The sequence below is a fragment of the Symphalangus syndactylus genome, chromosome X (genome assembly GCF_028878055.3).
Source record: "Symphalangus syndactylus isolate Jambi chromosome X, NHGRI_mSymSyn1-v2.1_pri, whole genome shotgun sequence".
NCBI lineage: Eukaryota > Metazoa > Chordata > Mammalia > Primates > Hylobatidae > Symphalangus > Symphalangus syndactylus.
The window spans coordinates 62,121,429-62,147,780 of record NC_072447.2 but is presented as its reverse complement, the minus strand read 5'-3'; the positions used below and the strand labels follow the sequence as shown (position 1 = coordinate 62,147,780).

The following is a 26,352-nucleotide window of genomic DNA, read 5'->3' as shown; positions in this document are numbered from 1 at the left end:
CCAAGCTAATTTTTGTATTTTTTGTAGAGATGGGGTTTCACTATGTTGTCTAGGCTGGTTTTGAACTCCTGGCCTCAAGTCAGCCTCCCAGTGTTCTCGGATTACACATGTGAACCATCATGTCTGACCTCCATTTTCTTTTCTTTTTTTTTTTGAGATGGAGTCTCGCTCTGTCACCCAGGCTGGAGTGCAGTGGCATGATCTTGGCTCACCGCAACCTCTGCCTCCCGGGTTCAAGCGATTCTCCTGCCTCAGTCTCCCATGTAGCTGGGATTACAGGTGCGTGCCACCACGCCTGGCTAATTTTGTATTTTTAGTAGAGATGGGGTTTCACCATGTTGGCCAGGCTGGTCTTGAACTCCTGGACCTTGTGATCCGCCCGCCTCAGCCTCCCAGAGTGCTGGGATTACAGGCATGAGCCACCACACCCGGCTGGACCTCCATTTTCTTTTAGCAACGCCCTTCCTCCTCACCTCACTCCAGTGCATGTTGTTCTTGTGGGGCTAACTCCCCCACCTCCCTGCTCCCACCTATATCTTCAGGAGTGGACTCATGACTAGACCAGCCAATCAGAGCAATCTGTCATTGTGACCACAGGTTCAGGAATGGGTGTGACTCAAGCCAGGCCACATGATCTAAAGCTGGAACTGAAGGGAAAGAGGCTTTGCTGTCCTCTGGGACTCCTTGCTGTTTAGGGATAGGCGAGGCAGCCACCACCTGGGAGAGCCTGCTGAGGGCCAAGCTCTTAGAGATAAATCAGACCTCCTGGACAGAGAGAGAGTCCTCAGACATGCTGTGCATGGCCAAAGCTCACTCTGTCCCAGGTCTCTTCTATTACCTGAGTAATTATTCCCTTTTACCTTAAGCTGGTTTGACTGGAGTTTCTGCTGCTTACAACTCACAGAACCCTGAAGAATACATCCACCTTCCTGCCCTCTCAGCCCACATGGGGTTATCGTCCCATTTTGCAGACTGGACCTCTGAGGTCAGAGCATGCCAGCCACAGAGGAGAGTCTGGACTGGAAGGGACCCCACAGGCCACTGAGTCCATGCCCCCGACCCAGCCCCCACAAGTTCCCCAGGTAGGCCTCAGGAGTGGTCTGGCTGCAAACCTCCCCTTCACTGGCCACAAAACTTGGGCAACTTGACTCTCAACTTGCTGGGCAGCTTCCCATGCTGTGGCGGGGACTGGGTTTTGCCTTTGTGTGGCGGGGACTGGGTTTTCCCTTTGTGTCTGGTGTACTTTGTCTCTAATGGCAGGGCCTGGGCTGGGAGAGGGTCAGCCTCCAGCCGTTACACTCTTGGAGAACATTTGTTCTTCCCCAAAAGGCAGCTGCAAAGGTCTTCAGCAACTCACAGCTCCGAAGTGCCCATTGTACAGATGGGGAAACCGAGACCCTAAGAGGTGATTTCTCCTAGGGCACCCCACCATTTCCTGTCAGGAACTCACCACTCCTTGTGCTCCTCCTCGTTTGTACCTTGGGCCTCAGGATCTCCTGGATGGCAACATGGGGGTTCCAGAGAGCAAGCCAGGCCTGTCTTCCCTGGCCAGGAGTCTGAGCTCCCTGATCCATCACCCGGGGAACGCTTGTTGGGTGTTTCATCCAAGGATGGAGCAGCTGGGTCCTGCTAGGCCAGCATCTCGAGGGGGCCCCAAGCATCCCTTCAAAAATGTCCACCACTGGAAGTTCTGCAAGGCAAACAGACCTAATGACTAACAGCTGATATATATTGAGCGCTTACTCTGTGCAGGGCAATTTGAAGAGCTTCGTGTCCATAATCTCTTTTGTATTTTTTTTTTTTTATTAATTTTTTTTGCATACAAAAACAATAAACATTTTCTAAAAATACATACAAACAAAAAGATGCGTATCAAACATATTAGGAAGGTTGCACATGGGAAGTCGGGGAATAGAAATGGGGGTGGGAGTTAAAATAAATGAGAGAGGGACTTTATATGGATCAGTGATAATAACTCAATCCTCTATTTGACAAAGAAGAGGGAGAAGGAAGAGGAAGAAAAAGAAAGTGGGATAAAGGATCAGAAAGGGAGGAAAATAGAAAAAATTAGAGTATGACTCCAGGGTAGACCTGTTTTGTTGTCATTGAGTTGGTTGGTTGGTTTGTCTGTTGTATTCTTCATGTTTCGCCAAGTTGGCCAGACTGGTCTCGAACTCCTAGTCCGAAGTGATCAACCCGCCTCGCCCCCCAGAGTGCCGGGACCACAGGCGTGAGCCACCACGTCCAGCCCCCACATTGCTTCTGGCCTCCATGGTAGACCTCCCAGACGGAGCGGCCAGGCAGAGGAGCTCCTCACTTCTACCCAGACACGGGGCGGCCGGGCAGAGGGGCTCCTCACTTCCCAGACGGGGCGGCCAGGCAGAGACGCTCCTCACTTCTTCCCAGACGATAGGTGGCCAGGCAGAGGCGCTCCTCACTTCCCAGACGATGGGTGGTCGGGCAGAGGCGCTCCCCACTTCCCAGACGATGGGTGGCCGGGCAGAGGCGCTCCTCACTTCCCAGACGATGGGCGGCCGGGCAGAGGCACTCCTCATCTCCCAGACGATGGGTGTCCGGGCAGAGGCACTCCTCACTTCCCAGATGGGGCAGCCGGGCAGAGGCGCTCCTCACTTTCCAGACGATGGGTGGCCGGGCAGAGGCGCTCCTCACCTCCCAGACGATGGGTGGCCTGGCAGAGGCGCTCCTCACCTCCCAGACGATGGGTGGCCGGGCAGAGGCGCTCCTCACCTCCCAGACGGTGGGTGGCCTGGCGGAGGCGCTCCTCACTTCCCAGACGATGGGTGGCCGGGCAGAGGCGCTCCTCACTTCTTCCCGGACGGGGCGCCCGGGCAGAGGCGCTCCTCACTTCTTCCCGGACGGGGCGGCCGGGCAGAGGCGCTCCTCACTTCTTCCCGGACGGGGCGCCCGGGCAGAGGCGCTCCTCACTTCTTCCCGGACGGGGCGGCCGGGCAGAGGCGCTCCTCACTTCTTCCCGGACGGGGCGGCCGGGCAGAGGCGCTCCTCACTTCTTCCCGGACGGGGCGGCCGGGCAGAGGCGCTCCTCACTTCTTCCCGGACGGGGCGGCCGGGCAGAGGCGCTCCTCACTTCTTCCCGGACGGGGCGGCCGGGCAGAGGCGCTCCTCACTTCCCAGACGGTGGGTGGCCGGGCAGAGGCGCTCCTCACTTCCCAGATGATGGGTGGCTGTGCAGAGGCGCTCCTCACTTCTTCCCGGATGGGGCGCCCGGGCAGAGGCGCTCCTCATTTCTTCCCGGACGGGGCGGCCAGGCAGAGGCGCTCCTCACTTCCCAGACGGGGCGGCCGGGCAGAGGCGCTCCTCACTTCTTCCCGGACGGGGCGGCCGGGCAGAGGCGCTCCTCACTTCTTCCCGGACGGGGCAGCCGGGCAGAGGCGCTCCTCACTTCTTCCCGGACGGGGCGGCCGGGAAGAGGCGCTCCTCACTTCCTCCCGGACGGGGCGGCCAGGCAGAGGCGCTCCTCACCTCCCAGACGATGGGAGGCCGGGCAGAGGCGCTCCTCACTTCCCAGACGATGGGTGGCCGGGCAGAGGCGCTCCTCACTTCCCAGACGATGGGTGGCCGGGCAGAGGCGCTCCTCACTTCCCAGACGGGGCGGCCGGGCAGAGGCGCTCCTCACTTCCCAGACGGTGGGTGGCCGAGCAGAGGCGCTCCTCACTTCCCAGATGGGGCGGCCGGGCAGAGGCGCTCCTCACTTCCCAGACGGTTGGTGGCCGGGCAGAGGCGCTCCTCAATTCCCAGACGATGGGTGGCCGGGCAGAGGCGCTCCTCACTTCTTCCCGGACGGGGCGCCCGGGCAGAGGCGCTCCTCACTTCTTCCCGGACGGGGCGGCTGGGCAGAGGCGCTCCTCACTTCTTCCCGGGCGGGGCGGCCGGGCAGAGGCGCTCCTCACTTCCCAGACGGGGCGGCCAGGCAGAGGCGCTCCTCACTTCTTCCCGGACGGGGCGGCCGGGCAGAGGTGCTCCTCACTTCTTCCCGGACGGGGCGGCCGGGCAGAGGCGCTCCTCACTTCTTCCCGGACGGGGCGCCCAGGCAGAGGCGCTCCTCATTTCTTCCCGGACGGAGCGGCCGGGCAGAGGCGCTCCTCACTTCCCAGACGGGGCGGCCGGGCAGAGGCGCTCCTCACTTCTTCCCGGACGGGGCGGCCGGGCAGAGGCGCTCCTCACTTCTTCCCGGACGGGGCGCCCGGGCAGAGGCGCTCCTCATTTCTTCCCGGACGGAGCGGCCGGGCAGAGGCGCTCCTCACTTCCCAGACGGGGCGGCCGGGCAGAGGCGCTCCTCACTTCTTCCCGGACGGGGCGGCCGGGCAGAGGCGCTCCTCACTTCTTCCCGGGTGGGGCGGCCGGGCAGAGGCGCTCCTCACTTCTTCCCGGGTGGGGCGGCCGGGCAGAGGCGCTCCTCACTTCTTCCCTGACGGGGCGGCCGGGCAGAGGCGCTGCTCACTTCCCAGACGGGGCGGCCGGGCAGAGGCGCTCCTCACTTCTTCCCTGACGGGGCGGCCGGGCAGAGGCGCTGCTCACTTCCCAGACGGGGCGGCCGGGTAGAGGCACTCCTCACTTCCCAGACGGTGGGTGGCCGGGCAGAGGCGCTCCTTACTTCTTCCCGGATGGGGCGGCCGGGCAGAGGCACTCCTCACTTCTTCCCGGATGGGGCGGCCGGGCAGAGGCGCTCCTCACTTCTTCCCGGATGGGGCGCCCGGGCAGAGGCGCTCCTCACTTCTTCCCGGATGGGGCGCCCGGGCAGAGGCGCTCCTCATTTCTTCCCGGACGGGGGCGGCCGGGCAGAGGCGCTCCTCACTTCTTCCCGGACGGGGCGGCCGGGCAGAGGCGCTCCTCACTTCTTCCCGGGCGGGGCGGCCGGGCAGAGGCGCTCCTCACTTCTTCCCGGACGGGGCGGCCGGGCAGAGGCGCTTCTCACTTCCCAGACGATGGGTGGCCGGGGGCAGAGGCTCTCCTCACTTCCCAGACGGGGCGGCCGGGCAGAGGCGCTCCTCACTTCCCAGACGGTGGGTGGCCGGGCAGAGGCGCTCCTCACTTCCCAGACGGGGCGGCCGGGCAGAGGCGCTCCTCACTTCCCAGACGGTGGGCGGCCGGGCAGAGGTGCTCCTCACTTCCCAGACGGTGGGCGGCCGGGCAGAGGCGCTCCTCACTTCCCAGACGGTGGGCGGCCGGGCAGAGGCGCTCCTCACTTCCCAGACGGTGGGCGGCCGGGCAGAGGGGCTCCTCACTTCCCAGACGGTGGGCGGCCGGGCAGAGGCGCTCCTCACTTCCCAGACGGTGGGCGGCCGGGCAGAGGGGCTCCTCACTTCCCAGACGGTGGGCGGCCGGGCAGAGGCGCTCCTCACTTCCCAGACGGTGGGCGGCCGGGCAGAGGCGCTCCTCACTTCCCAGACGGTGGGCGGCCGGGCAGAGGCGCTCCTCACTTCCCAGACGGTGGGCGGCCGGGCAGAGGCGCTCCTCACTTCCCAGACGGTGGGCGGCCGGGCAGAGGCGCTCCTCACTTCCCAGACGGTGGGCGGCCGGGCAGAGGCGCTCCTCACTTCCCAGACGGTGGGCGGCCGGGCAGAGGCGCTCCTCACTTCCCAGACGGTGGGCGGCCGGGCAGAGGCGCTCCTCACTTCCCAGACGGTGGGCGGCCGGGCAGAGGCGCTCCTCACTTCCCAGACGGTGGGTGGCCGGGCAGAGGCGCTCCTCACTTCCCAGACGGGGCGGCCGGGCAGAGGTGCTCCTCACCTCCCAGACGGGGCGGCCGGGCAGAGGCGCTCCCCACCTTCCAGATGGGGCGGCGGCCGGGCAGGGGCTGCAATCCCAGCACCCTGGCAGGCCAAGGCAGGCGGCCGGGGGGTAGAGGCTGCCGCGAGGCCAGACCACGCCACCGCACTCCAGCCCGGGCAACACCGAGCACTGGGTGAGCGAGACTCCGTCTGTAGTCCCAGTACCTCGGGAGGCTGCGGCGGGCAGAGCACTCGGCGTCAGGAGCCGGCCACCAGCGTGGCCAAGATGGCGAACGCGTGCCTGCATCCAGAGGAGAAGACAGGCAGCGGTGGCGGGCGCCAGCAGTCCCAGGCAGTCCGCGGCGCGGGCAGCAGCAAGCCGAGTAGATTGTAGCCTGGGCCAGAGAGGGGAAAGAAGAAAGAAAGAAAGAAAGGAAGGAAGGAAGGAAGGAAGGAAGGAAGGAAGGAAGGAAGGCAGGCCATAATCTCATTTAATGTTCTCCACATCATATAAGGCAGGAACCGGAACTAACTACATTTTATAGATAAGGAAGCTGGGGCCCAGCAGTTGAAATAATATGCCTAGAATAAAGCTTTCCTATGGTCGTCACCAGCATAGCAATTCAGGATGGCAATGGGGGCATTTCAGCACTTCCCCTGGCCTGGACCACCTGGGGTGGGGTGGACGGCTGGTTGTGTCGTGGGTCTGAATCAAGGCACAGCACAGAGGGTGGGACCTGACAGATGACCCCCTCATCTCAGAGGGTCACTCCATATCCCCATGGTGGGGGTGTGTCACAGCCCTCCATTCCATTCCACACCTGGGCACAGCACATCCCCCTCCTTCCAGGAGCAGGGCAGCGCCCAGAGTAGCTTGAGTTCAGCTTTGCCTTCCAGTCCCAGTCCATGAGGGTCACTTCAAGCAAGTCCCTTCTCCCCCAGCTCGGTGATCTCATCTGTACTGTGAGCTGGTAGATGCAATTAAAAAATTATTTCCAAAATGGTAACATCACGACTCCTACAAATATAAAGTGAACATGTGTCAAAGATTTTTAGATCATTTATTTATTTATTTTTGAGACAGAGTCTCTGTCGCCCAGGCTGGAGTGCGGTGGTGCAATCACAGCTCACTGCAGACCTTGACCTCCCTGGGCTCAGATGATCCTCCCACCTCAGCCTCCTGAGTAGCTGGGACTACACACGCTCACCACCACTCCCAGCTAATTTTTGTACTTTTTGTAGAGACAGGGTTTTGCCTTGTGGCCCAGGCTGCTCTTGAACTCCTGGGCTGAAGCGATCCACCCTCCTCGGCCTCCCAAGGTGTTGAGATTACAAGCATGAGCCACCATGCCTGGCCCAGATCATTTATGAATGAGGGAACTGGTAATATTTACACTAGGCTCAGAGGAGAATCTGAAGAACAAGCATATGTAAACTCCCAAAGATACTGCAATGGATTTGCCAATAGATGCAACATAATATCTGGAATAATCTTTTTCTACAGGATAGAGATCAGCTGTATCTCTACAGGACAAAATTCATTTATTATGGACGGGAATTATCAGTCCTGCACAGGTTAACTTCTCTCTACAGAGGTGCAAAATGGCCTAGCCAAAGACAAAAGTGCAGCCCACTATAGAATCAGATACACCATAAGGGGGTTGGGTAGACGACACCCAGTGTTCCATTGAAAGGACACCTTGGGAATAGTTTTGTCCATTTAAAAGTTTTTTACAATCTTTCCTGATAAGCATAGGGCTGCGCTAGACAATGGCTGAGTATTTTTTTCCAGCTCAGAGACACCCCGGGTGAAGGCATGCCTGGCTCTGGGGCCATGTTCACTTTCTGCGCACGTCCAGATTTCCTTTGCCTTTAAAAACCTGGACACTGAGGGGCGCCACTAGCTCACATAATGCCCGCGTGAACTTTAGAAAAGGATGCCCCTTCCTCCTGATGGACGCAGCCCCAAGCCAGGCCCCAGCGATGCTAGAGGAGCCCAGGGTGCGTTTCTGTTCCCAGTGTCCTCTGTGGCCAGGCAACTTTTGTTAGAGCACAGCCTGCACAACTGTGCCCAGTGGCCTGTGGCTGCCTGATGTTCTGCAGTCAGTATTGTTGACCTTCTGGAGGATCTAAAAGAAAGCCATTGGCTCGGAGCCAGGCGTAGTAGCTCGCACCAGTAGCTGAGGACGGAGGATCAGTTGTGAGATCAAGGCTGCAGTGAGCTATGATTGTGCCACTGCATTCCACCCTGGGTGACAGAGTGAGACCTCTCCACCCCAGTCTCTGAAAAAAAAAAAAAAAGAGAAGCCATTGGCTTGGGGTTGAAGTTGGGGCACAAGAAGGTCTTGACTCTGCACCTGGGAGCGTTTTGGGGTGAAGCTGATCAGGGCTGGGGTGCCATGACTGGAAGGGGAGATTTGTGTCCATGTACCCCTAGGGGCCCATGCATGGGAATGCTCATGTGTTCAGCTGTGCCAATGGGCTTGCATCTTGGTGTCTGTGCAAGTACACCCTTGGGGGACCACTCTACATCTGGGCCAGCTTGGAATTCAGGAGCAGCAACATCCTTCTCCAGCTGGGGTCAGGAGGAAGGTTGTGGGTTCCTGTGCCTCCCCTGCTACGGTCGGGTGGGTTGGTGGGGGACCAGGGTTCGTGGTGGACGTGCCGCCTCCTAGCCCAGGGTTTCAACCCCACCAGGCTTCCCCCATGCTGACTGGCTTGTGGCCATGGCTCCCCCAGCCCATTTCCAAGCTTTGCCTCTGGGACAGGGTATAAAGACTCTGAAGTGGCAGAGGAGCAGGAGGGTGGCCCAATCTTGGGGAGCAGCCAGCTGCCTGCCCACTGCCCATGGGCTCCTCTCTCAGGCTAAATGCTTCCCGGGGCCTGGGCTGCAGACAGGCGGGCCATGTAACAGTGGAGAAGACCGAGGCCCAGAAAGGGCAGTTAGCTTACCCTGGGCCCCAGGGGCCTGTGGAATCCTGGACAGTTCTTTCTTTTTTTTGAGACAGAGTTTCGCTCTTGTTGCCCAGGCTGGAGTGTAATAGCGTGATCTCGGCTCAATGCAGTCTCCGCCTCCCGGGTTCAAGCAATTCTCCTGCCTCAGCCTCCCAAGTAGCTGGGATTACAGGCATGTGCCACTACGCCTGGCTAATTTTGTATTTTTAGTAGGGATGGGGGTTTCTCCATGTTGGTCAGGCTGGTCTCGAATTCCCAACCTCAGGTGATCCGCCTGCCTCGGCCTCCCAAAGTGCTGAGATTACAGGCGTGAGCTACCGTGCCCAGCCTGGACAGCTCTTTAAGCCTAAAGTGCCTGTTACAGGGACAGAGAGAACTACCCCCGCCCCCAGCTCCAAACTCTGGTTCATCTCTGGGCTCCTCCCAGGCCTGGGTACTTGGTCTTCTACAAATGATAAAAGAGCTGGATGCAGCTTCCTTGCTGAGCAAACACTGTTTTCCCACTCCCAGACATTAGTCTTCTGAGTGCCCCTTGTCGTCTGTTCCCCTACCCCATCCCTGCAGTCCAACTCCTCTCCATTGCTGTGGGCCCCGTCACTGCCTCTTCCTACCCCTCCCCTCTAGGAAGCCTGCCCCGAGCCTCCAGGCCCAAGTGTTTTCTCCCTAACCCTAACCCTAACCCTTGCTCCCAGGGGTTTCCTGACCCTTCTGCTTCCTATCATGGTGGCTCACAAGCATTGCTCATCTTCCCAGCCCTCTGGAGCCTGGCCACATTGTCTCTGGGGGCCGAAGGAAGGAAGCTCTAGCTTTCTCTCAGATAACAAGGTTTGAGACAAGTAAAATGGTCCCAAATTTCACTCCCTTAGCTCTGCTGAAACCTGGATTCATGGAGATAGCGCATCCCTTGGTTTTCTTTATGATTCCCAGCCAGGTGTAGGTGGAGGTAAATCTGCACACAGATCTCTCCATGGTGCTACATATGCATGCATGAATGCCATCTGTGGTCCCCCAAGGGTACACATACACAGACACCAAGATCCAAGGCCATTGGCACCGCTGAACACGTGAGCATACTCACGCATGGGTTCCTAGGGATACATGTACACACATGCCCAGACCCAGGTCCTTGGACACACTTGAAGCCATGCACACACACATGCATGGACCTCCAGAGTTACACATGCATACATGCACACACACACACACACACACACGGGCACCCTGAGGTACCTGTACACAGACACCGAGGCCTGGGTCCATGGGCACACCTGATCACATCCACACACCTATGCACGTTCACACAGGGTATATGTTCACAAATACCCAGACTGAGGCCCATGGACAAATATGCACCTGCAGTACACACTCACACCTTTATGGGCATCCAGGGGGTATATGTACACAGACAGCCAGACCTGAGCCCATAGGCACACCTGCACTTTTGCACACACACATGCATGGTGCCCAGAGGTACATGTGTACAGACACCACAATCTAGGTTCCTGGGCGCTTGTGCATCTGTGCACACACACACGTGGGAAATCCCTGCAGCCATGCATACAGCATGCCCACGCACAGGCTCCCAGGGGTACATGTGCATGGACATCTACGCCCAGGCTCATGTGTACCTGTTCACTCACACTTGCACGGGGGGTGCCCAGGGGTATACATGCATAGATACTAGACTTACCAGCTTGCCAATGTGCTCCCTTTCACTTACGCACTCACACACAGCCATGCATGTGCACGCTGGCATACACATGTATATACACAGACACAAACACTCAGGCTAGCACCCACGGACATAGGGCTTTGCACATAGAATCTCACACATAAGTACACCCTCACACATATGCACAATTGCTTTTCACAAACACCCCTGTCAGGGAACAGGTCTCCATGTGCCTGCTATACCCTAGCATCTCCATGAGAATTCACACTTGAACTTCTGTTGCCCATATGCACTTAATAACCATCCCTGCATTCAAAACAGCAAAGCATGAATGCACACACATGTGCCATGTATGCATGCATGCACAAAAGGACTAATGTGCACACACATGGGCATAAGCACACCACGCACTCCTGCATAACTTCACACGTACTGGTACGCACACACCTATGTGCGGACATGCATACCAATTATCCCGAGGCTCTTCTCCACCAACCCTGCATAACTGGTGATGGCTCCCAGCTCTGGCATCGGGCAGAACTTTCTTGTGAGGTACGGGCTGTGACTCATAATTCACTCCAGCTTTCCTCAGCTCCTGTGTCATCTAGAGAGACTCAGAACACTTGCCCCTTCCCTTGGGCTGCCACCGAGCCTGAGATGACACCACATCTATTCTCCCGAACCAAGGCATCAAGCAACCTGGCATGAACCAGGTGTGGGTGGAGTGTTAGAGGAAGCCTCGGGGCAGTTCTGAAAGCTCCCCAAGCAATTATTAGTCATTTTGTTATGTGGTGGAGGATATTCCATGGACACCGCCCCCAGAACCTGCAGGAGTGCCATGGATTTCATTCCAGGCTTGCCCTGGGACCCCCCTGCTGCTCCAGAGCCCCCTTCAGCTAGACAAGGAGGATGTGCTGAATTTTCCTTCCTTCACTTGAACACTGGCTCCCCTCATACCTGGCCAACATGAGTCTCCTGAAATCAGCCTTGAAACTGAGAGCCAATTAGCTGCTCAGACTGCCTTAACAAAATACCTCAGACTGGGTGGCTTAAACCACAGACGTTTATTTTCTCACAGTTCTGGAGGCTGGAAGTTCAAGATCAAGGTGCTGGTAGGGTTGGTTTCTGGTGAGGCTTCTCTTTCTGGCTTGTAGACAGCCACCTTCTTTCTCTGTCCTCATGTGGCTTTTCCTCTGTGCGCCCACAGGGAGAGAGGGAGGGAATTCTGGCGTCTCTTCCCTCTCTAATGAGGACACTGGTTCTATCAGATTAGGACCCTGCCCTTATGGCCTCATTTAACTTTAATTACCCCCATCTCCAAATACAGTCATATTGAGGATTAAAGCTTCAACAAAGGAATTTGCTGAATTCACAATTCAGTTCATAGCAGACAACAAAGGTAGCGCTACCTTGAGCAGTTGAGGGAGGCCCCAGCTCCCTCCTTTTCCTCAGGTGCATTCCTGAGATGTGTTTGTGCAGAAAGGAGAGGAGTAAGGACAGGCATGAGCACAGCCTCTCTTGCAGAAATAGAAATCTTTATTGCTTGCAAAGTACTGCACGTTTTTTTGTTTTGTTTTGTTTTTTGTTTTTTCTTTGAGACAGGGTCTTGCTCTGTTGTCCAGGCTGGAGAGCAGCAGCATGATCTCAGCTCACTGCCGCCTCAATCTCCCAGGCTAAAACGATCCTCCCACCTCAGCCTCCCAAGGTGCTGGGATTACAAGCATGAACCACCATGCCTGGCCAGTACTGCACATTTTCCAAAAGTTATAACTTAAATGTAAAGAGTTATAATTTACATACGATAAAATTCACCCTTTTGGCATACAGTTCTCTGAGTTTTGACAAACAATAACAGTTGAGTAGCCACCACCACAGCAGCCAGAGGGATCCTATTGCAACCCAAGTCAGCCCAGGGCCCTCCTCTGCTCGGAGCCCTGCCGTGGCTCTCATCTCTCTCAGAGAAAAAGCCAAAGTCCTCTCTGTGGCCCAGGAGGCCCTCCAGGCCCTCCTTGACCTCATCGCCTGCCACTGGCTCCTTGCTCACTCTGCTCCTGCCCCGCTGGCCTGTTCCTCAAATGTGCCAGGCACCTCAGGGCCATTGCCTCAGGGCCTTTGCCTTTCTTTCTTTTTTTTGAGACAGAGTCTTGGCCTATCACCCAGGCTGGAGTGCAGTGGCACGATCTCAGCTCACTGCAACCTCCGTTTCCCAGGTTCAAGTGATTCTCCTGCCTCAGCCTCCCAAGTAGCTGGGATTACAGGTATGCGCCACCACGTCTGGCTAATTTTTGTATTTTTAGTAGAGACGGGGTTTCACCATGTTGCCCAGGCTGGTCTCAAACCCCTGACCTCAGGTGATCCACCCACCTTGGCCTCCCAAAGTGTTGAGATTATAGGTGTGAGCCACCACACCTGGCCCTTCGCCTTTCCCTGGATCACTCTTCCTCTAGATACACCCTCCTGGCTCACACTGACGGGGAAGAGCACACTCCCAGGTTTTCACTGACTGCTATAGGGACCTTCCCAGGGTCACACAGCCTGGGGTGTGGATCCTCTTGGAATCACACAGGTGAGGGTGTAGACACTCATGATGTTACTAGACTTTGGAGTAAGAAATCCTGGGGTCATGCTGATTGTGGTGTAGCCACTCCTGGGGTCACACAGAGTAGGGTGTGGCCACTCCTGAAGCATCACAGACTGGGATGTGTTCTCTTAGGGTCATACAGATTGGTGTGTGGGCAACACTGGAGTCTCGCAGACTGGAGTGAGTTGGATCACCGAGTTTGGGGTGTGGACACTTGGGGTCACACAGTCTGGAAGAAGGACATGGCTGAGGATACATAAACTGGGAAGTCAGCACCACTGTGGTCAAGTGACTGTGATGTGGACACTCCTGGATTCCCATAGGTTTGGCTGGGGACACTCCTGTGGTTACATGACTTGTGAAGTAGACTCTGCTGGGGTTACACAGACCCAGCTGTGGATATGCTTCGTCTGTGTGATTGGGGGGTGAATGTCCCCTGAGTGACAAAGATTGGGGAAAGGACACCCTTGGGCCCCCAAGACTTGGTGTAGATCCTTCTAGACTCCCACTGACTGAGGGGAGGGGCACTCCTGGAGTCACACAGACTTTGTTGTGGACACTGTTGGTGTCATACCCACTGGAGTATAGACACCTCTCAGGACATGCAGATAGGTGTGGACACTCCTGTGGTCACACAATTTGGTGTGAACATTCCTCTGGTCACACTGACTGGGGAATTGACTCCTGTGTGTTCACAGATACTGGGGTGTGAAGACTCCTATGGTCACAGACAGGGCTGTGCCCTCCCCTGGGTCACCCAGACTGGAATGTGGACCCACCAGTAGTCACTGGCACTGGAGTTTTACACTCCTGTGGTCACAATGACAGGGGAGTCCATAGTCTTCTGGCCGTACAGATGGGGGAGTGCACCTGCCTGAGGCCGTCAAGATGGGTATAGACACACTAATAGCCAGAGACTATGGGGTTTGGACAACACTAGGGTCACATATGCTGGGAACTGGACATTACTTGTGTCATAAAAACTTGGGTGGGGACACTCGTGAGGTGGCTGGACTGGGGCAAAACCACTCCCAGGACACCACAGACTGAGCTGTGGACACCCATGGGGTCACCCAGACTACAGTGTGGACTCCTCTGCGGTCATAGTTTGAGGTACACATTTATGGCGCCACTAAGATGGCTATGGAAACTCCAAGCCATTGCCACTGCTGGACTCACAGAACCTGGTGTGAGGACACTCCTGAGGTCTCACAGGCTGTCGTGTGAATGCTGCTGAATTTGCACTAATGGGTGTGGCTACGCCTGTGGTCACACGGCCTTTTGTGTGGACACTTCCGCCATACATTCTTGGGCTGTGCATATTCATAGATTTGGGTGTGGGCATTCCTGTGGTTACACTGACTTCGGTGAGAAGACTCCTGGGTTAAGTCACCATGGTGTGGACACTCCTAGACTGACACAAACTGGGGTCTGGACATTCCTGGAGTCACACGGACTGGGGTGTGGTTATTTTCGTGGTCAGAGGCCAGAGTGTAGACATGCCTATGAACACACGCTCCAGAGTTTAAACACCATTTCTGACTGGAGATTGGACAATGGTTGTCCCAGACTTGAGTGTGTATATTCCTGGGGTCACACACAGTAACTGGGGTGAGTTACAGTCAGGTGTGGAAACAGCTGGGGTCACAGACTGGTATGTGGATACTCCTGAGGTCACTGGACTGTGGCGTGGATAGTCCTTGGATCACAGAGTACGTGAATTTCTAAGGACACAGGATTAAGCTGTAGAAAACAGTTCTGTTCGTGTAGCTGGGGAGTTTCTGTCAGCTCCTGTTCATTAAGTTATAGAAATTTAGGACTGCAGTCCAGGTAGACTTTCTGACATTGCTTTTTTTTTGAGACAGCGTCTCACTCTGTCATCCAGGCTGGAGTGCAGTGGCGCGACCTCAGCTCACTGTAACCTTCATCTCCCGGGTTCAGGTGATTCTCCTGCCTCAGTCTCCTGAGTAGCTGGGATTACAGGTATGTGCCACCGCACCCAGCTAATTTTTATATTTTTGGTAGAGACGGGGTTTCACTATGTTGGCCACACTGGTCTCAAACTCCTGACCTCAAGTGATCCGCTCGCCTCAGCCTCCCAAAGTGCTGGGATTACAGGCGTGAGCCACCACGCCTGGCCCTGACATTTCTTTAAGACAGGTTTTTAACCTAAAAAATTTGTTCTGAAGTCCGGGCGCGGTGGTTCACGCATGTAATCCCAGCACTTTGGGAGGCCGAGGTGGGTGGATCACCTGAGGTCAGGAGTTCGAGACCAGCCTGGACAAAATGGCGAAACCCCGTCTCTACCAAAAATACAAAAATTAGCTGGGCGTGGTGGCGGGTGCCTGTAATCCCAGTTACTCGGGAGGCTGAGGCAGGAGAATCGCTTGAACCTAGGAGGCAGAGGTTGCAGTGAGCCAAGATCACGCCACTGCACTCCAGCCTGGGTGACAGAGCGAAATTCTGTCTCAAAATAAATAAATAAATTTGTTCTGCGGAACCCTTTGGCATCTGGTTAAATCTGTGAACCCCTTCACAGAATATTTTTAAAAGTATATACACACACATACACACACACACACAATTACAATGGAAGCCAATTACATTGAATTACAATTATTACTATATATTAAATTGAAACAAAATTGAGATGCAGTAATATACGGGCTTTTTAATTAATACATCAACTTATAGGATCTGCTATCATTCCAAGAGGTGACAAATATGAACAATACTTCAAGATGTCCTTTTTATGTTACATTACGGTTGCTGTAACTGGTTTGTATTGGCGGGAAAATCCCAGGTACTGCTTTTACTATTGTGATTTGTTGCCAGCATTTATAACTTGGGAGTAAGGCTAAATTTCAGTTTTATTGCTGAAAATAAAGATGTAACATTTTCTTCCATCAAGTTCATGGTTACCCCTGGCTTCTATCCAGGTTAAGAATCGCTGCCTTTAGGGAAAATTCTGGATATAATCAGGACACTCCTGAAGAGGTTTAAAGAAGAGGTAAGACCTCACTCAAGAATTCCCACTGCAGTACAGACAGACTTCTATGGTTTCTTTCCTTGTTGTCTTCAGGGTTGTTGCAGATCCCTCCTCAGGGCTTGTTTGTCCAGGCCTCGTTGATGAGATGGTATTTTGAAAACAAGTTCATCAACAAGTTCCGGTTTTCCTGACATTGAGCAGTTTCTGAGTTGTATCAGCTTGCCAGCTAACCAAAAGTCAAGGAAAGTTTTTTTGTTTTGTTTTGTTTTTTTAGAGACAGGGTCTTGCTCTGTCACCCAGGCTGGAGTGCAGTGGAGCTCCATCATAGCTCACAACAACCTTAACCTCCCAAGCTCAAGTGATCCTCCCACCTCAGCCTCCCAAGTAGCCGGGATTACAGGCGGGCATGTGCCACCACACCCAGCTAACTCTGCTGCTAACATTTTTTGACATTTCCTCCTACTTTTATGGTGAACCATGACATATAGAAAATGCATAAAACCTATATATGTTCAGTTTAATGAATAACTACAAGGTGTTATTTGGTGTAACTGCAGGATGTTCACTGTCATTGTTGTACAGTTCTCCACGGTGAATGTACCACGATTTAATGGGCATATACTACAGATAGTGCTGCTAGCAACACTCTAGGACTCATTTCCTTTTGAGATGGAGTCTCACTCTGTCACCTAGGCTGGAGTGCAGTGGCATGATCTCAGCTCACTGCAACCTCCACCTCCCAGGTTCAAGTGATTCTCCTGCCTCAGCCTCCTGAGTAGCTGGGATTACAGGCGCCCGCAACCATGCCCGGCTAATTTTTGTATTTTTAGTAGAGATGGGGTTTTGCCATGCTGGTCAGGCTGGTCTTGAACTCCTGACCTCAGGTGATCCACCCACCTTGGCCTCCCAAAGTGCTGGGATTACAGGCGTTGAGCCACCGCACCCGGCCTCTAGGACTCATTTCTTAGGAGTGGAACTGGCACACATGCAGCTTTAGTAGGTAATGCCTAAGTTTTCCACAGTGGCTGCACCATTTTACCTTCCCAGTAGCACGTACGAGGCTTTCAATTGCTGCATATCCTTTCAAATACTTAGTGTTGTTGATATTTTGAGTTTTCACTTGCATTTTCCTGATGAGCAGCTTTTCATGGGCTTACTGGCCACTCTCATTTTTTTCCTTATTGATTTACAGGACCCTTTAAATATTAGAAATTGTAAATCTCTTTCACACAGTGATTTGCTGTTTCAATTTTTTCTTAAGGTGGCTTCTTGTGGCCAGGCGTGGTGGCTCATGCCTGTAATCCCAGCACTTTGGGAGGCCTGAGGCAGGCAGATTTTGTGAGGTCAGGAGTTTGAGACCAGCCTGGCCAACATGGTGAAACCCCGTCTCTACTAAAAATACAAAAATTAGCCGGGTGAGGTGGGAGCACGCGTCTGTAATCCCAGCTACTCGGGAGGCTGAGGCAGGAGAATCTCTTGAACCCGGGAGGCGGAGGTTGGAGTGAGCTGAGATAGTGCCACTGCACTCCACCCAGCCTGGGCGACAGAGCGAGACTCTGTTCTCAAAACAAAACAAAAAAGGCCAGATGCGGTGGCTCACACCTGTAATCCCAACACTTTGGGAGGCCGAGGCAGGTGGATCACCTGAGGTCATGAGTTTGAGACCAGTCTGGTCAACATGGCAAAACCCCGTCTCTACTAAAAATACAAAAATTAGCCATGCGTGGTGGCGGGTGCTGTAATCCCAGCTATTCGGGAGGCTGAGGCAGGAGAATCGCTTGAACCTGGTAGATGGAGGTTGCTGTGAGCTGAGATCATGCCACTGCACTCCAGCCTGGGTAACAGAGCAAGACTCTGTCTCAAAAAAAGGTGGCTTTTTGTGATGGCTGACTTAGTCTGAATAACCTGCTATGCCATTGTCAGAAAGGGCCATCCTCTAACATCGTGGTTTTAGAACATTTGGCTATGGATAAACTTTCCTCCCATACCAGGTGCAGTTCCATCTTTGGGACTTGGCTATTTCCTTTACCCAGAATGCTCTTCCCTCAGATAAACACATGGCTTCCCTCCAGCAGTGCCTTCAGGTCTTTGCTCAAACATTACCTCTGAGGAATGTCTGAGGCCTTCTATGACAACTCTTTTAAAAAGTGCAAACTGTCTGGGCGCAGTGGCTCATGCCTGTAATCCCGGTACTTTGGGAGGCCGAGGACGGCAGATCGCTTGAGCCCAGTAGATCGAGACCAGCCTGGGCAACATGGCGAAACTCCATCTCCCCTAAAAATACAAAAATTTGCCGGGCATGGTGGTGCATGCCTGTAGTCCCAGCTACTTGAGAGGCTGAGGTGGGAGGATTTTTTGAGCCCGGGAGATCACACCACTGAACTCCAGCCTGGGCGACAGAGTGAGACCTTGTCTCAAAACAAAAACACCAAAAGATGAAAACTGCCATGCCTAGAATTCCTGATTCTCTTCACCCTGCTTTACTTTTTTCTATTTTTCATATCCCATATTACTCTTACATATTATATATATTGCAAGATATGTAAATTGAGAAATGCAAGCTATATAGTATATGTGTGTATGTAAACTCTTGCACTTACGGACTGTTTTATTGATTGTTGCCTCTTTTTCAAACTGGAAGTACTGTGAGAGCCAAGATATTTGTTTTGCTCCCTGCTCTATCTCCAAACCTAGTACAATGCCTGGCACACAGTATGTGCTCAATAAATGTTTACCGAATGCCTCAAATGTAAAATGCTTAAAGCAGTTCCTGGCATACAACAACAGATGTTTAGAAAAGGGTTTGTTGATTAAAATCTTATCAGTTGACATAAAAATTTCAAAGGTGAAATTTTACTGAGGTTTTTCATAAAGGTTGCCCTTATTCAAACTCTTAGATAACAAGGCAAACTTACCGTAATGGGTTAAGGTGAACAACTCATTTCATTGTCTTCCATCTACCCAAGAAAAAGAAAAGTGATTCACATATTTGGCGAAACTTTTCCATTCATTATGCTTGGTTTTACCAATTTTTTTATAGCTATTGGGAGGCAAGAAAGGGAATTTTGGCCCCAGAAACCATGAGATTTGGGTCAGAAAAAGGCACATGGGGAAGGGGTCAATGCAGGCTGAGAGTCACATTTCCAGACCTCAGGGGCCAGCAGGGTATGGCACTGAGGGGCGGCCAGGGGCCGGGGAAACGTGTCCACTCTGCTGATGGGGCAGTCCTGGGGGCGGATCTCCTTGGCCAGCTGCCCCTTCTTCTTCAACGTGCAGGCCTCCTGGTATGGTGGCGAGATGGGGGGCTGTGTGGGTGGAGTGTACTTGTACTCTGAGCCGCCCTCTAGCTGCAGGGACAGAGGGGTAGGGAGATGGTGAGGACCTGGGAACCTAGGACAGCCTTCCTCCCACCCACCTACTGTTGGTTGGGCACTCACGTCCAGTGGGTAACTGCGGTCCGAATCATAGGAGCTCAGGTCCCCACAGGTCACAAAAGGCACAATGATGCGGGTGGGACCATCCAGCTGGTTGAAATCTGGGTCTTAGGAACAGGGGGAGACAACTGAGGACAAGATCAGGATGCCTGGGGCCAGTCATGACGCAGGCGGCGGTATGGCTGCCAAGCCCTCCCAACATATCCACCAGCTACTCTCTTCCCACCCCACCAGAAATCCTTCATTTGGTTCAGATCACCTCCTCGGGGAGGCCCTCCATAATCACCCCTTCTAAAACATCAGTGCCCTGCTCTTTTTCACTGCATTTATGTCCACCTGATGTTGGATTATATGCTGCCTGGATGACATCTCCCTCACTCAAATGTCATCCCAGGGCCAGGCTCTGTCTCTTCCTGCTAGAGGCTTAAGGGGCAAAAGTTTCACACCGAGGAGGTTTCCACCTGGGGGCGTGACTGAGATCTTCCTAGGAGAGAATGTCCTTAGGCAGGTGGAGTCTCCACTGGGGCAGGGCTCAGGATCCTCCTGGGATGGAATTTTCACTAGGCCCAAGAGTTACCACTAGAGGACTGCCTGGGCTGAAGCTCCTCCTGGGACAAAATACCCATAAAGGGGTGGGATTTCCACCAGAGAATGGGGCTGAGGATCCCCCTTGGGAAAAAAATTCCCATGAGGGGACAGAGCCTCCACCAGGGGGTGGGGCTGTGGGCCCTCGTGGGACCTAGATTGCATAAGGTGTGGCACAGTCCCCCAGGGTGGCCCATGCTCCAGCTCTCACCGTAAGAATGGTCCAGCAGGGGTTTGCTCAGGTCCGGGATGAAGCCCTCGGGAGGGTCATAGCCCTGACAGACAGCGAAGGCCTCTGCCGGGGGAAGGTGGAGTGAGGCGTGACTGCCGCTTCCTCCTCGTGCAGGCGGCGTCCCAGAGATCCCCCTCTGCCTGCCTGGCCCCTCCACCCCACTGACCGATGCTGGAGTTCCGGCTGCTCCTGGGCTTGGCACACAGCACGCTGGAGAAGAAGACCTGCAGCTGGCTGTAGAGGAGCGTCACATCCCGGCCTCGGAATATCTGCAGGGTGGGAAGGCAAAGACAGTGGGTGAGGGTGGCCCTCAGCGACCTCTCTCTACTCCACCAGGTTCCTTGAGACTTACCTTGGCCACAAAGCAGCCCCCTGGCTTCAGGACATGTGTAGCAATGTTCAGAGCCTGTGGGCAGGACAGACGGCTGAGGCTGGGGTGGAGACAGCCAGGAGGGGGCCAAAGTGGGTCAGGGGTGGCCAGGGTTACTCACGGCTAGGAGGAGCTGGGCCTGCATATACTCATCAACATCATGGAGGCCGGTTACTGTGGCAAGAGGAACAGCGTTAGTGGGGGGCCCATCTGGCTCTGTGCATCTTCTTGTACCACACAGATCAGACACCAAATACATTTTCCAGGCTCTTTTACTGCTAAGGTTCCAGATGCAAATTACTATCTGCTAACTGGATGCATATTCTGAGCTCCTAACCTTTAGGAACTCATTTCAATTCTAAAACAACCTCACGCACAAGCATCATTATCATTTCCACCTCCAGCCCAGATTGCTCCTCTGAACTCGATTCACAAATCAGATTCTACATCTCCAATACATCTACAACCAAACTCCTGACCTACCTCCCCAAACCTGCTCCTCCCACCATCCTCCCCATCTCATCTGAGCTTTCTAATTGTTCAGATCCAAAACCTTAGTCACCTCTGATGCTCCCCCTGCATCCTCTCCTCACACCCACATTGAAGCCATTAACACATCTACTTGCAAAATATCTGACTTGATCTTCTCCTCTCCACCACTGCCCTCACCCATTATCACTTGCCTGGACTACTACACCCCGGAGCCCCTGCTTCTGCCCTTGGCCCTCACACAGCTCATAGCAGCCCAGGCCCGGCACAGTCCTCTTCTCCTCACAACCCTCTCATGGTTTTCTCCAAGCTCTCATCTCGGTGAAAATGCCAACAGCCTCACCATGGCCCATGAGGCCCTATAGGACCTGTCCCCTGTCACCTCTCTGATGTTACCTTTTACCACTCTCCCCCTCACTCTGTTCCAACCACAGTGATCTCCTTGTCATTACTCATACATAGCAAGCACCCTCCTGCCTCAGGACCTTTGCATGGGCTGCAATTTTTCCTGGATTGCTCTTCCTCCAGACATATCCATAGCTTACTCCCCCACCTCCTTTAGTCTCTGCTCTTAAGTCAGTGAGGCCTTCCCCATCCACTTGATTTAAAATTTCAACAGGTACTCCTGCTTTCCTCCTGCTCAATGATTTCCCTATGGTACCCATCCCCCACCCTACCTTTTTTTTTTTGAGACGGAGTTTCGCTCTTGTTGCTCAGGCTGGAGTGCAGTGGTGTGATCTCAGCTCACTGCAACCTCCGCCTCCCGGGTTCAAGCGATTCTCCTGTCTTAACCTCCCAAGTAGCTGGGATTACAGGCACATGCCACCACAGCTGGCTAATTTTTGTATTTTTAGTAGAGATGGGGTTTCATCATATTGGTCAGGCTGGTCTCGAACCCCTGACCTCAGGTGATCTGCCTACCTCAGCCTCCCAAAGTGCTGGGATTACAGGCGTGAGCCACTGTGCCGGGCCTCCTCACCCCGTTTTTTTAGAGACAGGGTCTCACTCTGTTGCCCAGGCTGGAGTGCAATGGTGCGATCAAAGTGTACTGTAACCTTGACCTCTTGGGCTCAAGTGATCCTCCCACCTCAGCCTCCTGAGTAACTGGGACTATGGGCATGCACCACCATGCCCAGCTAATTTTTTAAGACAGGGTCTTGCTATGTTGCAAGGCTGGTCTCAAACTCCTGCCTCAAGTGTTCCTCTCACCTCATCCTCCCAAAGCACTGAGATTACAGGTGGAAGCCACCATGCCTGGCCCCATCCCCTTTTAATGGTACAGAGCTGAATCATTTATTTTCTTTCCCATTTGCTCCCACTAGAACATCAGCTCCATGAGGTTAAAGATTAATGGAATTTTATTCATGAATGTTTTCCCAACACAATAGGTGCTCAGTAAATGTGTGTTGAATGGCTGGCTGGCTGACAATGAATGAACAGTGCAACGGAATTGGACAGTTGCAGAGAGATGAGAGCAGGGAAAGGTAGACAACAGACATGAAACTCAAAGGGTGGGGTGCAAGTAGGAGGAAGAGAGAGGCAGAGAGAGAGCAGGCAGCAGAGGTAGGGAGAAGTTACCAGATGTGGGAGAAGCTGAGAGCGGAAGGGAGAGGCAGGGAGTAACTGAAGAGGTGAATAAGTCAACCAAGGTGGGAGATACAGAGAAGGACACACACAGGGGCCCCCGCCTGGCCTCCCACTTTCTGTTGCTATTTACCATCAGGAGCCCCATCACACACCACTAGGTCCGCAGGGCAGCCCTTAAAGTGCTGGATGATCTCCTTGGCAGTGGACAGCTATGGAGAGAGGGAGGATGAGTGGCCCCATGGCCCTCCACTGCTGCCCTTAGATCCCACCTGCCCATGGTCCTGGCCCACAGCCCCTGGGTCAGCCAAATTCCCAGGCTTTGCCTCTCTAAGACTGGGCTCCATCTCTGGGGACCCAGCATCATCATTTTCTGCTGTGTCTCTGCAATGACGACCTGCTGGCTGTTTCTCCATGGTTACTCTCTCATTCTCTTTCTCTCTCTCTGTTTCTCTTCCACTCTGCATAGACCCCAGGTAAGGGCCTTCACCCAGGATATACCCCAACACCCTCAGCCATGCTCTTACCTGGGTGATGTCCCCCTGGATCTGTACCACACCTGGTAGTGGAGCCATAGCCTGCAGGTCCACAGCCACCACGTGGCCGGACCCTTGGCCCCTGTGGACAATATGGCCCACATCAGCCTAGTTTCACTCCCGGGCCCCTCACACCCAGCCGGCCCTCCTGGGTCTCCCATCTGGGACCCCCACACTTACCCAATCTTCTGGCTCAACACCTGGCTCCAGCTGCCCGGGGCTGCACACAGGTCAACTGCCCGTGTCACTCCTGGGCATACATAGTGAAACCATCCTGGTCAGCTGCACCCACTTTTCCAACCTGGAGACCCTTGCAAAATTCACCCCTCTCCCCTGGGGAGCACCCACATATCTCCACTGCCCAGGGGCCCAACTCCTCTCCGGTATTCTGCCTATCTTCCTGCCTGTCTTCCTGCCCCAGAGACCCTCTGAGTCAGCCCACCTACCATAGGGAGCTCTGCAGACCCAGGCTACTTGTCTACCTCCTGTGCCCACCTCACCGCCCAGTGACCTGCCCACCAGTCAGGGACCTTGGAAGAGTTGGAATTCCTTATCCAGTTGTAGCAGTTTGAAGGCGCTGCGAGCACGCCAGCCATTCTCCTTGGCCAGCCGGTAGTAGACATCCCGCTTGTCCTTCGACGTCCGTCCCATTTCACACTCCAGTTGCTCAAGGACCTGCCGACAGTCAGCTGATGTATCAGTAACCAGATGAGTGGGCTACCACCTACCTCTGTAGGGCGGAGAGAACCACACAAACTAAACTGGGCTCATCTGACTCACATGACAGCTCACACAGAAGATGGGCTGACTGAAGCCCTGGCACTGACCCCACTGACCTTATAGGGCCCGAAGGACCCTATCACTGAACTCTCAGGCTCCATTGCTTATCACACAGACCCTCCTCGCCCCCATCACTTACCCCACAGTTCCCACAAAAAACCCCATAAACCCAACATTCATCCCATAGATGGCCCACTTGTGAACCTGTCCACCTCCCATCACTGTCACCCACACTCCACACATTAAACCCTGTAACTGTCACTATCAACCCTTCTCTGCCCATGTCATGCCCATTAAAATCTCACTGACTGTATCCCCAGTTGTCCCCATTGCCCCTAGATTCATATAGTCCCATTAGCCCCCATTAATCCCTTGTTTTCCACCTTTATCCTAATACTACTTCATTGTACCTCCTACTCCCTATATCTCTCTCGTTTCACCCCATTCCCCATTAATCCCTTAGATGATTAGGCCCCCTTTATTACTACATCCTTATGAACCTCTAACAATGCCTGGAGAATCATGGTCTATTAGCTCCCCATTGAGCATTCAATTACTGATTTATCAGCCCCCATTAACTCAGTTTCCTCCAATAGACCCTTCATAGATCACAGCACTAGCCTCCTGCCCTGTAACTCTTTCATTAACAAACACCTTACTCCCTGATGATCACACATCAGTTCCCCATTCTCCTCTCACTGTCCACCTTGCTCTCCATGGATCCATCACTGGATGATCACACTCCAACAGTTTACTATTCACCTACTATGTATCAGCAAAAGTTAACCCCCACAACCCTAGTTTACTATTGCCCTCTCTTTGCTCACTCTGTCCCCTAATTCCTCGACGGTCATGCCACCATAGCCCAACTACTGACTCTGACTACAACACCATCAGCCTCTCATTATCTTTTCTTTCACCAAGGCCCCTTGATCATGACCTCCATCCATCTATTATTCCCCCCACAACCTCACCATCATCCTTGCCATTACTATGCCCCATCACTTTCCATTAACCCGTTGAATATCATACCTCCATCAATACCTGGGGGATCACTTTTCCCATCCACCACTACTTATATTCTAGTTGCTTACTCTGCCATCCCCTCATTAATCAATCAATGAACAACACTTCGACTAAAATATTCTTATTAGCCCCCATTGATTCCCCAGTAACACCCCACCCTCGCGCTCCACCCAACCTTCCATTAAACAGCCTTCTGACCACACTCCCCTTCCCTCCTCATCAATACCTCAAAGATCATAGCTCCATCGGGACCACCGGGTCCCCCTCCAGGCGGCTCCGACCGCTGCGTCCCATGTCCCCACCTCGAACCCACCCCGTCTACTGGTCCCCTTCTGCAGAAAAACCTTGGGTCTAGAACCCACCCGGTGCCAGCCGCCCGAACCATACACAGCTGCGGCGCCCAGGGCGGACCTCCCTCCTTTCCCCGCAGGCGGGACAGTGCAGGCGTGCCTCAATAGCCTCCGCCCGCATCCTTGTCTTCCGCGCCCCAGGGCCCACCTTAGTTTTCGGAGCAGGGTGGTTCGCGAGCAGCCTGTGCCTCGGCGAGAGCGCAAACGGGCGACAAGTCGTAGGGCTTCAGTTTGTGTTCGTAGTCCACCCGAATGCCCAGGGGGCAAGCCTATGGGCTGACGCAGCGTGGCAAACTCGGCATCGTGGATCGCCCAGGTTCTGGCGGGCCGGGACCCGATGTGAACGTACAACGTGTGTCCCGTCATCTATTGTCGACGTATCCGGGACTCGCGAACTGCGTTTCCCGGCATGCAACGGGCACGGCCAAAGCGGCTGAATCCACGCACTGCGTGGCTGCAGCGACGCGACGCGCAAGCTGCCAGCGATTCTTTGTTCTTTTTATTCCGAGGGCAAGATCGATTTGCTCCCCCGCCCCTCCCTTCTTGGACCGTGCTTGTTATTGAGCCTGTAAACTACATTTCCCAAGATGCCACGCGCACGATGGCGCCCATTCATTTTTCGCGTGCCGGGAGGCGAAATTACCACTCGGGGCATAAACGTGACAGTAAGGAAAATGCGTTCTTGAAGTGCGCGAGCGCGCGGAGGCTGCTCGGCTGCAATTTCAGATCGTACTACAGCTAATGGATGGCGCTGCCTGAGTTTTACCGCCTCAGAACTTCAGTTTCCCTGTCTGGAAAGTGGGGATAATCAATAGTATAGACTTAACAGCATTATTGGGAGGGTTAAATAGGTGTAGCTTAGCCACTCTCTGGCCTTTTGTAATTCTGTGATCTTAAATATTTTAAATTCCAACCCAGACACAAAAAAAGACTATACATCCTGACCCAGTGGACAAACGGAAAAATAATGAAAACGTTTATCATAGTGTTTACCATGTGCTAGGCTCTAAATGCCCTCA

At 54.1% G+C, this 26,352-nt stretch overlaps 1 protein-coding gene across 8 annotated transcripts; it reads right to left on the bottom strand.

Annotated features, from left to right (window-relative positions):
- Positions 1-15,609: 15,609 nt before the first annotated feature.
- FTSJ1 (FtsJ RNA 2'-O-methyltransferase 1) lies at positions 15,610-25,856 on the bottom strand. Of its 8 annotated transcripts, none has more exons than XM_055269007.2 (13): positions 25,482-25,856; positions 23,708-23,852; positions 23,358-23,427; positions 23,169-23,259; positions 22,775-22,853; positions 20,690-20,742; positions 20,551-20,604; positions 20,365-20,467; positions 20,178-20,261; positions 19,385-19,488; positions 19,097-19,294; positions 18,863-18,904; positions 15,610-16,173 (listed from the first exon to the last, which is right to left on the bottom strand). In XM_055269007.2, exons 2-12 carry the CDS (start codon positions 23,826-23,828, stop codon positions 18,872-18,874), a joined length of 990 nt encoding a protein of 329 aa, XP_055124982.1. In that variant the 5' UTR covers positions 23,829-23,852; positions 25,482-25,856; the 3' UTR covers positions 15,610-16,173; positions 18,863-18,871. The 8 variants fall into 8 exon arrangements, with proteins under 8 accessions (XP_055124982.1, XP_063490543.1, XP_063490544.1 ...); XM_063634473.1 differs by having other exon boundaries at positions 23,708-23,907; positions 25,482-25,806; XM_063634474.1 differs by having other exon boundaries at positions 19,385-19,482; positions 23,708-23,907; positions 25,482-25,806.
- Between the last annotated feature and the right edge of the window lie 496 nt (positions 25,857-26,352).

What these genes read in the sequence shown, in the direction of transcription:
- FTSJ1 (XM_063634471.1), bottom strand. Translation starts at nt 23,828, where the DNA reads ATGGGACGGACGTCGAAGGACAAGCGGGATGTCTACTACCGGCTGGCC. An exon ending in GGGGCTGCTTTGTGGCCAAG is followed by an intron (nt 20,468 to 20,550) that starts GTAAGTCTCAAG and finishes CCCACCCTGCAG; the next exon opens with ATATTCCGAGGCCGGGATGT. An exon ending in CCTGCTGGACCATTCTTACG is followed by an intron (nt 19,489 to 20,177) that starts GTGAGAGCTGGA and finishes CCTGTTCCTAAG; the next exon opens with ACCCAGATTTCAACCAGCTG.